Raw genomic sequence first — 13,596 nt, forward strand, 5'->3', positions numbered from 1 at the left:
GATAACATGGGGAGTCAGGAGTTTGAGTCTGGGAAGACTGAGAGAACCTCTCCTGATTAGGAACACCAACCTTTATCTATACTGAAGAGGCACAGCCTCTGATCAAGAAGGAACCAACACATTGGGTGAGTGCAAAAGCAGTGAGTGGAGCAGGGATGCTTCTGGCTGTTGGCACTTAAGGGAGGGTGAAGCTTTTGGTTTAAGGTTACAGGTTAGAGAGGAGAGCTGAAGTGAAGCTTAGAGGCATCATCTCACCTACCCCTCAGTCCAAGGTGAGAGGTGCTTACACTAATTGTTCTCATTAAAAAAAAATTAACAAAGAATTGAATCAAAGAAACTTACTATGGGTATAGGGAAGACCAGAGTTCATCTTTAGAGGCAGGCAGTGAAGTGAAAAAAGCCTCTTCTACCCCAAAGAGTAATTAAATGGCTATCTGCCCAGAAAAAATTTATAGAAGAACTCAAAAAAAAAGCAACTTCAAAACTCAAATGAGTAAGACTGAGGGGAAAAAAAACCTGAAGAAGAAAATATAAGAATAATTGGATTACCTAAAAGTTGTGACAAAAAAAAAAAAAAAAAAAAGATCTCTGACACAATAATGCAAGAAATAATCAAAGAAAAAAGAGATCCTTTGTGGAAAATATATAAGAATATTCTTGCCAAATTCCAAAACCCCCAGATTAAAGAGAAACTTTTACAAGAAACAAGCAAACAAAAAACATACCCCAATTCAAATATGTTGAAGCTACAATTAGAATAGCACAGGATTTATCAGCAGCTACAATAAGACACCAAAAGTTCCCGGAAAAATATATATCAACAATCAAAAGAATTAGGCCTGTGGCCAAAAATATTTTATCTAGCAAAACTATGATAATGAATTTTAAAAAAGGACATTCAACAAACTTGAAGATTTTTCAGGACTGTCTCAAACTATCTTGAACTTAATAGAAAATTGAACATATAAGTGCCAACATCAAAAATTAATTTTAAGGGATTCAAGGACAAATTGTTAATGTTTTTTACATGGAAATGTATTCCATATATTTAAGACTAACATTAATAATTGGGTAGCTCAACAGAAAAATTGGGGCAGAGCCGAGTATCATCTGACTCCAAAAAGCAAAAATTGTAATTATACTATCCAAATGAGATGCAGAGGAAGAAATAATATAGAAGCAATGGGGGTAAGGGGAGGGCTGGTAGTTCTGAAAATCTATAACTGGAATGGGTTAAATGTGAACAATACATATATACACCATGAAAGGTATAGCACCCTCCAAAATCTATAAAGAAATAAGGAGGGAAAGAATAGGATAAATTGGGATATACAAGAGAGAATAGATTTATGGCAGTGAGACCAAGTTGTGTAGATTAATAGGAAAAGAATAGGAGGAAAGGGTAGCATAAGATAAAATGGGGTTCCAAAGGATATTTAGATTAAGAGATAAAGTATATAGATTAATGGGAATGGTATAAAGAGGGAAGGAAAGGGGGGGGGAGAAGATAAGGGAGGGATTTATAGATAGAGGGAGGTTTAAGTAATAGCAAGGCAAGTTAGGAAGCAAAATTAAAGTAGAAGAATTAGCAGGGATAGGAAATATACACAAAAAACAAGGATCAGGAGTAAAATTTATTAGAAAAAAAGTAGGGTTAGTAATCATTGATCTTAGACAATGTCACGTTTAAAGATTCAATCAAGAGAGAAATCTATACATGTTAGCCATTTCAATATTGTTTTAGATATATGTTTACATGTGTAAATGTATGTGTATATATATGTAGATATGTAGATGAACAAATTGTGTATACAGATATAGGTATGTGGGTGGGTGTGAATATATATATATATATATATATATATATATATATATATATATATATCTCCATGATTAACCGTAGTCTGCTTGGGGAAACAGAGGTGAGAGACCTGTTTCTAACCTACAAGGAAGCAAAAAAAAAAAAAAAAAAAAAAAAAAGGTGGCCAGTAATTAATATAATCTTTTCTATTACTATATATGTTTTCTTGAAATGGAAATTTGCTGTTACATATTTTGAATCCTCTTGCTGTTCTACTGAGCACATGGCAGTGCTTTGTTTTATTTTTTATTTTCTTCTTTCTTTTCTATTTCGTTTTTTCTTATTTTGTATTTAGTTTAAATAAAAAAAAATTTAAAAGAAAAGAAAAAAGGAAAAAATCTAGCCTCTGTCTAATAAATTCATTATCATAACATAGTAGGAAAAATCTTCCTATTTAACAAAAAGTCCTAAAAAGACCACATTACTCAATGGATAAAGTGGTCATAAATCATTCTCAAAAGAATGACAAATTATTAAGAATCATATGAAAAATTGTTCCAAGTCAGAGAAATGCGCATCAAAAAAGTCTATACCAGAAACTTGGGGAAGGGACCCTCATGGAAGATAGGAATAGCTTATATTAGCTTTTTAGTGATCTCATCAGCTCCCAAGGCATCAATATGATTCTGTCTAGCCCTAATTCTGTGGCTGACATCCATTCTCCTAGCTGAAATTGCCAATCAATGCTCTCAAATTGGATATATGGACATCTTAAGCCTAACATGCCCCAAACAGAACTCTTTATCTTTCTCCCCAAACTCTCTCCTCTTTCAAACTTTCCTAATACCGTTGAATTCAGGTTGAGATCAACACCATTTTCCCAGTCCCACAAGCTTACAACCTAAGTGTCATTCTTGACTCCTCACTTTATCTCACAACATTCTCAGCCCCTCCCCACTTCCAAACAGTTGTCAACATCTCTTGAAAACACACTCTTCTATATACTTCTATTATCCTGTAGAGGCTCTCATTTCCTACTTCAACAGTCTACTGTATCAGTTCAGCCTCCTTTTAGCACCCCAAGGCAAATTCTACCAAGGCAACTCCCTCCTACTCCCTTTCAATGAACTCCAGTGGCTCCCAATCACATCCAAGATTAAATGCAAAATCCTTTGTTTGGCATTCAAAACCAATTCAAACTCTGTAGCCCAACCCCACTTACCCCTGTAAGGAAATTGAGGTCCTAAGAGATTTCGACAATTTGCTTAAACCCCAAGGTCACACATTAAGCATCAGAAGATGAATTTGAACTTAAGATGAACATGAACCTACATATTCATACAGATGTAGGTATGATTTTACTTGACCATTGTTCTTTGACTTCATCAGGGTTCATCACAGTGGAACACAGGCACTGATTATGGTGGCATGGCATTTTCCTGCAAATGGCAATCACATTACCGTGAGCCTGTCCTTCATTCCTTTTGGAAGGCATACAAACTTGTTTACTAGATTAGTTTTGATTACAAACTTACACTAGTTTAACGGTGCTCCCCTTTACTATTGTCAGGCCAGAAAAATGTATATCCAGCTCCAACTTCAGTAAACTGACTTTTATTTGCCAACCTTGTTTCACTCAGGGCTGTTATTTATAACTCTTGAGTTCTCTCACAACAAGAGCTGTTCCTTTTTCAGTGGATTTTATATTGTTAATAAGTGTGTGTACATTCCATGTATTGATGTTGAGCAGAACCAACTTTGCAAAAGTTTTTGTACATTTTTTAGTGTTTTGACCACAGAGTGGGATGCAAGGTATATTCATGAAAAACTAGGCCAGGCCTGGCAAGCTCTTTCTGGACTGTTTTCCACCTTTGGTGGAACTCCAACTCTCACCAGTGGCTCCAAGAAACTGTAATATGCACAGGGACCACATCCTAGTAAACTGTTTCTGCCAACAGGCTAAACCAGGTGAGGGATAACAAAGGAATCTCAAACCTTAGAGTGAATTGGAGGGATGGAAAGGATGTCTACACCAAGCATGTGAAGACATCCTCTGGTAAAATGGGCGGATGAGAAAAACTTGTTCCGACAGCTAAGAAGGCAGATAAAGCAGGTGAAGCTGAAGAGAGTTCAGTGCCTGGTTAGACATGAAGACGCCAATAAAAGACTGCATCTCAAGCCATTTCCAATAGTCTTAACTCTGTCCTACCACTAGACAGTGATGACTCTGGAAGAGACAGTGAGGCTGATAACTTCTTGGACTTCTGCCTCACTTAAATCCAATTTACACATGAATCAAAAGACATCACCATACTATTTTACAATTTCTACCTACCTTAAAATTCTGTGGCAATGGGCCAGTGACAAAGTAGCAGGTTCAGATACACTGAGAATTGTAGTCAACCCTGTACACAGGCAGCCCAGGCCTCAGGGTCATCTTCTCACTGGAAGCATCAGTAAAATTTAGCAGCCCATTAGGTGTCTGAGCAGCCTTTTTAAGAGCCACACTGCTCACCTCTGAGTGTGAGAAAGGGGTAAGAAAAGGTACTCTAAAAATTGTCTGCTTACCCAACCCTGGGTTGATTACTGCGGCAAGCAGGAATTCTACCCTGTGGTTGAAACACTAAAAAAGGTGCATAGTTGATGATTCCACTCACCATTGGTACATGGAATATGCAATGGTGGGTCTGTCTACCTCAAGTCTCCCCCACTCCAATCCAATCTCAACTCTGCTGTCAAACTGATCTGATGTTAGTCCTCAATTCAATCAACTTCAGGAGCTTCCTATTGCTTAAAGGATCAATTATAAAAATCCTGTTTGTCTTTCAAAGCCTTTCATAACCTGGCCTTTTTCTACCTTTCCAGTTTGTTTATATCTTATACTCCCCCACATGAGATCCCATCACACTGGCCTCCTTGATTTTCCTTAAACAAAACATTCCATCATCTCCCAACTTAGAGTATTTTCAGTAGCTACTAGTTACCTCAACTCTGCCTCTAAATTTCTCTGGTTCCTTTAAGTTATAGCAAAAGTCCCACATCTTACAAAATGCCTTAATTTTACAGCTCTGCTTCAGAGACTATATTCAATTCACTATACATAAATACACATAAAATATATGTATATGTGTATTTGTATGTGTGTATGTATATATATATATATATATATATATATATATACATACACACATACATACACACTCACATATATATTCTATTTATGTATATTGTCTCCATAAAACTGCAAGAGCAGGGACTTTTTTTTTTTTTTTAATTTCTTTGTTTTGTTTTTACTATTTTTCCTTCTTTCCTTCCTTAGCAGTGCTTGGCACCTAGTATGCACTTAATAAATGCTTATTTGCTTTTTGCCATTTTACTCATCACAGTAGCTATTCCAAACTTTTTCATGCTTCCTTAAGACTCCTTTGGCATACTCTCTCCTACTAATCTGGTCCTCAGCTAAGGACCTTGATTCATACTTAAAAAGAAAAATTTGAAGCCATTTACTGAAAATCCCCAATTCTTCCCTTGTCTTCTCACATCACTCAGACATCTTTTCCTACTATACTCTTTCTCACATAAGAAGTGGTCTTCCTTGCCAAAGCAAACAAATCCCTTGATTCCATTTCCAGCAGATTGCTCCTATGCTCTCCTTAAAAATCTCTTCCTATATGGCCTACAAACACTGTGTCTTCCTTATCCTTAAAGACCCTTCACTTGAATGATCTCTCTGCAATACTACTTAAAGTCACCTATAGCAGATGCTTCTACTTTCTATCTTCTCACTTGCTTCAAAACCCTTCAAATCTGGCTTCTAACTGAATTAAACTAAAACTACTCTCTCCAAAGTTAGCAATGTTTGCCTAGTCTAATGGACTGGCTAATGCAGGTTTTCAATCTCATTCTTTTTGCCCTCATTATAGGGCTTCCTTATTCTTACAGTACTTTCTTCTTTTTAGGTTTTTATGACAATACCCTTACTTTTCCCTCTATGTTTGATTACATCTCAGTTTGCTGGATCTTCCACTAATATTGGATGATCCTCAAGGCTATATCCTAGTATTACTTATCTTTTCTCTATCAAAAGGAGTTTTTAATCTGGGGTCTGTAAACTTGCTTCTTTTTAAATTTTGATAACTATTTCAATATGATTTCCTTTGTAACCCTATGTTTTTTATGCATTTAAAACATGATTCTGAGAAGGAGTCCACAGGCTTCACCAGATTGTTGAACAGGTTCATGACACCCAAAAAAGTAAAGAATCCCTGCTCTAATCTATCACACTTGATCTTTGCTAAGAAAATACCAAATGGATCATGAAGTGTTGGTTACAATTGAAAATGACTGAATAAGGCACAGGAAAAAGAATACTAGATCTGGACCAGAGGACCAGGATTCCCAAATGCAACCAGAACCAAATTAAAAATGTAATGAGGGGGTCAGCTAGATGGTACAGTGGATAAAGCACCAGTCTTGGAGTCAGGAGGCCTTGAGTTCAAATTCAGCCTCAGGAACTTAACACTTACTAGCTGTGTGACCCTGGACAAGTCATTTAACCCCTATTGCCTTGCCCAAAACTTTAAATGAATAGATAATGTTAATGTGGTTTTCTATGTCAATATGCAGCCAGCAAGGATGATTTAGTGGCCAAGAAGACCCTGAAGGTTACTTTCAGCTCTAAATTTATGTTCCTATGTATATAACACTCTTTTAGACACTGAAAATAGAAAGGTCTAACATATAGTCCATGCCCCTGCAAAACTTAAAATCTAATAAAAAAAGATAAGACATATGCCTAAAAGATAACTACATAAAGCATATCTTCTAGAGGAACTGCATTAATTTAAAAATACCTGGAACAAAGCTGCCAGTAAATGCTTGTTGACTAACGTGAGGAAGACTAGTACTGACACTTTTTATGTGTGAAGACAAAGGAAATGAAGAGTAATGTCGTCAAATAAAATTGGGAATTATAAACCCATATATATCAAAGATTGGCACTAGATAGCCCAGTGTCTCTTCAAATACAAATTATGTTATCACAACAAAAACACGCAGTTTCTCTTCTAAAAAGTTCAGAAGCTGCCAAGTCAGTTCTAAAAGCAGTCATAATTTCAGAGAGGAAATGTATTTGGATCATGGTTTCAGTTATGTACCCAGCTGTCAAACAGCTCTTCCAAAAAGGGAAAAAAAAAGGAGTGGCAACATAGTTGTTACATGCCTTAAGAGTCAGCTTTTTAGTACATTAAATGACATCACACAGTAAATCTGCCATTATTGATAGTGGATTAGGAATCTTCATGATAAAGCAATGTAGAAGAGATTGAATTCAATTCTAGCTTGCCCAATACAAAGTATTCACAAGTAGATTATATCTGTTTCTTCCAAGGTGAAAAAAATAGTCCTTATTTTCACTGTAAAAGTAATTTGTTTCACTCATCTGTTTTGAAATCTGTTCATTTTTATAAAAATTGTTATTGATGTTTTTTAAAACTCAAAACCACTTTCCAGTACCCACTTTCCCCATAGAATTTCTTCTTATGACAACATAGTTGAGTTAAAAGGATACCACCTACAATCTACCACTAATGGAATCCAGAAATTGAAGATGATAGCTTTTAATATATATTTTTTTCACTATTGTGATCATTGTGCTTATTATCCTGCTTACATAAGTAGTTTACTATACTTGGGAATCAGGGAATCTTAAGCTCAGATCCAGTCTCAAATATTTACTAGTTGTATAATAACAAGTATATTATTTAAACTATCAGCCTCAGTTTTCTAATCTGAAAAATGGGCATCATAATAATAGCACTACTTTAAAGTGTTACTGTGAAAACAGCACTACATATATGCTACTGTTGTTATTTATACAAAACTTCCTAAGTTTCTTAGAATTTTTCATATACAATAATGTAAAGGGCTAAATCTCTGAGCAGACACACTTGGATAACTGAGCACTTAAGGCTAATTACCAATTGGACAATACTCTATTAGCATTTGCTTGGAAAATGGCCCATCCCACCATTCTATGCGGGCTCAATCTGTTGGGATATAGAGAAAGGAGGAGGGATAAAAGGGTGGAGTAAGAAAGTCAGAGTGACTCCTGGCTGGATTCCTGTCTCCATCTCTCTTACTTCGTGTTGCCATTCCTCTCATGTCCAAAAAGAATAAAAAGGACTTTTGCTGATCCTGATTCCGGCTGATTCTAAAGTATGCAGGGTGCTAATGCGGTCATCACACAATAATAACCCATTACCTTCTTTTGTCACAACTTGTTCATCCATTTAACCAATCAACAAACATTAACAGAGACCTATGTATCAAACTGTGCTTGGTGCTAGGAAAAAAAAACAAAAAGTTCCTGCCCTCAGTAAGCTCACATTGTAATGTGAGAACAACCTGCACATGTACAAAATAGAGAATTTTGTGAAAAAGGGCACTAGCAGTTGGGTATTAGAATTCTTACAAGCTAAGTCATTGGAATTGATAGAGACAATAATTGTCTAATTTAGCATGGTACTTAACAGTTCTCTAGTTCACTAATGAACTTAGTACTTATTAGAGTTCACACCTTTAAGAGAGCATATATAAGCTAGGAGCCTTAACCAGGATTGAGTCCAGGGATTCACAAGTCTAAGAAACAAGCCCACTCTCCAAGGCAGCGTCAGATTCATCCCAACAATGTTACAAAGGTAGGTTGAAGTTGGGATGTAAAAAGCTTTAAAAGACAAAGAAGGGAATTTATATTTGATGCTAAAGACAATCACTGGAGTTTATATTTAAGAGTAATATGTTTAAACCTAAACATTTGGAAAATCATGTCAGCAGATGAAAAAATGATAGAATAATATAAATAGAATAATAGAAAAAATGATAGAAGTAGAAAGACCAATTGGGAAATTACTAATAGTCTAGAAAGATGATATAAGTGACTTAGTGGCAACATGACAAGCAAAGTGAAGAGATACAGGAGATGTTGTAGAGTGACTTTGACAGAAATAAATAAGTTTCAAGGAGATGGACAAAATGGAGTTGGCAGGGAGGAGAGGAAGAAGAGATAAAACTATTTTGGACATGAGCTTGAAAAACTTATGGGACATGCAGTTTCAAACATCTAAAACGAAGGAGAGGAATGAGACAATCACCTTATCAGCAGACAATAGACTATGGGGACACAAATTCTCAAAAAATAAATAATCCATGTCCTCCAAGAGCAGCTTACATTCCAAAGAAAAACTAGAACTAAATTTACAATTCCTTGAGGACTGGGAATATTTTTGCTTTTTTCTTTGTATCCTCAGTACTTATAAATGTCTGTTCATTGACTGATAGTAAAGCACATTGTTATGAGCTGGTAGTAAAATGGCTCTATTTCCCACCCCTTTCTTTTCTCTTTCCTCTGCTCCTCTCTTCTCAGCTCTTCTCACCCTAATAGGCTGATATATATTATGTGTCAGCCACTGTACTAAGCAGTGGGGATACAAAAAAAGAAGGAATAAAAAAACAGCACACCAGTCTTGTTCTTAAGGTACTCATATTCTAACACAGGAGACAACATACCAATATGTTTGAACAATACACACACACATACACACAATACATTAAGGATATCTCAGAGTCATTATATACGTCAACAATGATACTGTATGAAGATGTAATCTGATGGAAGTAGATTTCTTTCACAAAGAGACCTAATTCAGTTTCAATTGATCAATGATGGACAGAAGCAGCTACACCCAAAGAAAAAACACTGGGAAATGAATGTAAACTGTTTGCATTTTTGTTTTTCTTCCCGGGTTATTTTTACCTTCTGAATCCAATTCTCCCTGTGCAACAAAAAAACTATTTAGTTCTGCACACATACATTGTATCTAGGATATACTACGACATATTCAACATATATAGGACTGCTTGCCATCTAGGGGAGGGGGTGGAGGGTGGGAGGGAAAAATCGGAACAGAAGTGAGTGCAAGGGATAATGTAAAAAAATTACCCTGGCATGAGTAGTGTCAATAAAAAGTTATTATTATAATAATAATAATAATAAAAAAGGATAGTCTCAGAGGAAAGGCACTAAGATTATAAGGACTGGGAAAAGATTCTTGCTGGAGATGGAACTTTAGCTGAAATCTGAGGAAGATAGGAAAATCAGAAAGTATACACAAGGTAGGAGAGATTTCCAGGAATGGGGAACAAGCAATGTTGTGTTCTAGAAACAAATAGAATGCCTGTGTCACTGGATCATGGAGGACAGGAAGGTTAGATCTGAAAAAATAGGAAGAAGGAAGGCTATGGAGGGCTTTAAAAGCTAAATGAAAGTTTTTTTACACTGGATCTTGTGGACAAGAGGGAGGCAACTGAGTTGACTGAATGGGGGGGGGAGGGGTTGAGGAGGAGTTGAGAATGGTCAGAACTGCTCTTTAAGAAGGTCAATTTAACAGCAGGGTAGAGGATGGAATGGTTTGTCTCTATTCCATCCTTAGCATGGTACTTAACAGTTCTCTAGTTCACTAATGAACTTAGTACTTATTAGAGTTCACACCTTTAAGATTTGCATCTTTAAGAGAGCATACATAAGCTAGGAGCCTTAATCAGGATTGAGTCCAGGGATTCACAAGTCTAAGAAACAAGCCCTGCCAAGGGCTTGTAAGCTACTAGGGTAGCTCAGGCTTAAGATGAAGAGGGCCTGTACCAGAATGGTGGCAATGTCACAAGAAAAAAAAGGGACATATTCAAGAAAAGTTGAAGTATAGGGTTTTAAAGTATAGCAGTGGCATATCCTTTTCCCATCCCCAAGCTTGGTTCTGGCCCATTTTACATCCTTCCTAGTGATAATGGCCAAGGTCACATAGCAGTTAGTGGTGGAGACAAGAGTTGTTTCTCTTACTCCCCTCACAGATGAATCACGTTTGGAATAATTCACAGTTCCACTAGTAGTGGATCAGTGTGCCTGCTTACATTCAGGCCTTCCAACTTTAGTAATTTTCATTCTTTTTTCTGGTCTACCTGCATTAAAAAAAAAGTTTTGGGTTTTTTTCCCTCAGAGGGACAGACGGGAGGGAGAGAAAATAAATGCTTTGTAAATTGGAAACAGGAAAATGTAATAAATAATAATATGACATATTGTTTGTTTTTGCTATGCCTGATATATGGTAGGGGCTTGATAAATGCTTAGTGAAAGACCGGTGGTGGAAGTGGATAATGTTATTATAAGATATGACAATACAATAAAAATGAAAATATGAAAAATAAGAAAAAAATCACCAGAAGCTTTTGCCTCCATGCGGCATGTGTCTCTATCTAAAAGGCTTCAACTCACAGCGAACCCAGACAATTGAACATCAACAACATTGAAAACCTGGGCAGCACTCACTAGTCTAGTGATGCGTTTCTTTCCCGCCTCCTTCCAGACAACTAAGAACACAAGGGGGGGGAGGGGGAGGGGAGGAAATCGGGGCGGGGTTATCCGGGGAGGGGCGGAGCCAGGAACGAGGACCAAACACAAGGGGGGGAAGGAAGTCGGGGCGGGGTTATCCGGGGAGGGGCGGAGCCAGAATCGAGGACCAAACATAAGGGGGGGAAGGAAGTCGGGGCGGGGTTAGACGGGGAGGGGCGGAGCCAGGAACGAGGACCAAACACAAGGGGGCGAAGGAAATCGGGGCGGGGTTATCCGGGGAGGGGCGGAGCCAGGAACGAGGACCAAACACAAGGGGGCGAAGGAAGTCGGGGCGGGGTTATCCGGGGGAGGGGCGGAGCCAGGAAAGAGGAACAAACACCCTCCTCGCGCGCCATTTCCCCGCCTCACGCGCTGCGGCGTGCAGGAAGGAGGAAGAGCCTGAAGCCGAGTCCATGTTTCCCCACGCCCCTGGTTCTATGTCCCCGTGACTCTCCCTTTCCTAATCTTCTCCAGTGATTACCTGGGTCCCACATGCCGTTCGCTGCTCAATTGCCGCTGCTTTCCAGGCGACTAGGCTCCGAGCCAGGCCACTCCTACTGCGAGTAAAAAGAAAGCTAGTGACCGTAGCGGTGAAAGGCGCCCAGGGAGCCGCCATGTCTACCGCGGGAAGAAAAGAAAGGGGAGGAGTCGGTCTACTGCGCAGGTGCCGAGGGGGCGGTATCTTCTTTTGCGCTCGTTGACGTCGCATCACGCATGCTCCTTAGAAAATCCTCTGCGGAGGGTTGTTCTTTTCTGCCCGTCAGTGATTGGCTGGGTAATAGGGGAGGGCGCGGGGTGTTATGTGCGGGGTTCCTAGTGTGGATCCGCACGTCGGTTGAATTTTGGAGTGCAGTCAGCGACTAGCAGCACCGTGCTATACGCTCCTGGCCGTCCAAGTTTTTCTGCTAGGGTTTGGCCCCCAAAGGGGGCGAGCTTCTGACCTCTCGTCCTTAATAACTTTTCTCTATATTCCAGGCGTGGCTAAGAAAGGCAAAAGACAAATCTAATGGAGATCTAATCTAAATCTAATCTAATCTAAATCCAAAAGCATCGATCGTCCAATCCATCTTCTACCTTCTACCATTCTCTTAATTTGAACTATCCCAGGAGGTAACATTGTCCACTACCACCACTGATTATTCAATAAGCATTTATCAAGTCCCTACCATGTAGCAGGCATCGAAAAAACAAGCAAAAAGACAAGTTGATGGAGGCACACTGGGTAGACTTGTGTAATCATTGATTTCTATCTGCTTGTTTCAGACACTCCCAATTTACTTCTATCCATCCTACCTAGAGCTTCTAAATCAAATCATCTTGGAAAAATGTTTTTATCCAATCACCGTCCTAGCTAAATGGTGCATTGGATAGAACATGGGGCTTACAGTCAAGAACACCTGAGTTGTATTTGGTTTCACACTTACTAGCTATGTGAATGTGGGCGAGTAATATAATTTCTATTTGCCTCAGTTTTCCTAATTGTAAAATGGAGATAACATCACCACTCTCTCAGGCTGTGAGGATCAAATGAAATAATATTTTTTAAGTGTTGAGAAATGTGCCTGGAAAAATAGTACTAAAAGTACTAAGTCAATGTGAGTTATTTAAAATCCTTCTATGGGCCTCCATTTCCCAATGTAATTTCCTCCATAGGATCTTAATTATTGTTTCTTTCAACATTCAGAGCATATTTATTAAACTTTTATAGTCCCTGGGGGGATGTGAAGATAAAAAAAAAAGATCCTTTCGACTTTGGATTTAAGACAGACAATATGAAATCAATTACACATGTGAAGTCAAGCAAAGCATTCCCATAGTCATTGAGGGGTGGAGGAGACAAGAAAAATAAAGTGAAAAAATTTATGTTGCAGTCTGTACTCAAAATTCCTTCGTTCTCTTTCATCATCGGTTCTTTGTTTTGAATCATTGTCTTATTTTTATTTTCACATTTTACTTTTTCCCAATTACATGCAAAAATAATTTTTAATATTCATTTTTCAAAATTGTGAGTTCCAAATTTTCTTCCTCCCTATCCCTGAAAAGGCAAGCAATGTGATATAGGCTATACATTTGCAGTCATGCAAAACATCTCTATATTTACCATGTTACAAAAGAACACAACCCCTTCCCCCCCCCAAAAAAAAACCCCAACAACAACTCAACCCAAGAAAAATAAAGGAAAAAAAATATGCTTTGATCTACATTTCAAACTTCATCAATTCCTTCTCTGGGGGTAGATAGAATTTTGCATCATAAATCCTTTGGAATTGTCTTAGATCATTGTATTGCTGAGAATAGCCAAGTCATTCACAGTTGATAATTGTTACCATATTGCTGTTACTATGTATAATAT

General features: G+C 37.9%; 1 protein-coding gene across 1 annotated transcript in view; it reads right to left on the minus strand.

Annotated features, from left to right (window-relative positions):
• MRPS9 (mitochondrial ribosomal protein S9) overlaps positions 1-11,967 on the minus strand; it is a 78,420-nt gene extending 66,453 nt beyond the window's left edge. The window contains exon 1 of the mRNA XM_003765687.3: positions 11,725-11,967. Within this exon, the coding sequence (XP_003765735.1) occupies positions 11,725-11,952 (228 nt within the window). The 5' untranslated portion in view covers positions 11,953-11,967. The remainder of the gene's footprint in view (positions 1-11,724) is intronic.
• Positions 11,968-13,596: the final 1,629 nt, after the last annotated feature.

This window comes from Sarcophilus harrisii, chromosome 3 (assembly GCF_902635505.1).
Source record: "Sarcophilus harrisii chromosome 3, mSarHar1.11, whole genome shotgun sequence".
NCBI lineage: Eukaryota > Metazoa > Chordata > Mammalia > Dasyuromorphia > Dasyuridae > Sarcophilus > Sarcophilus harrisii.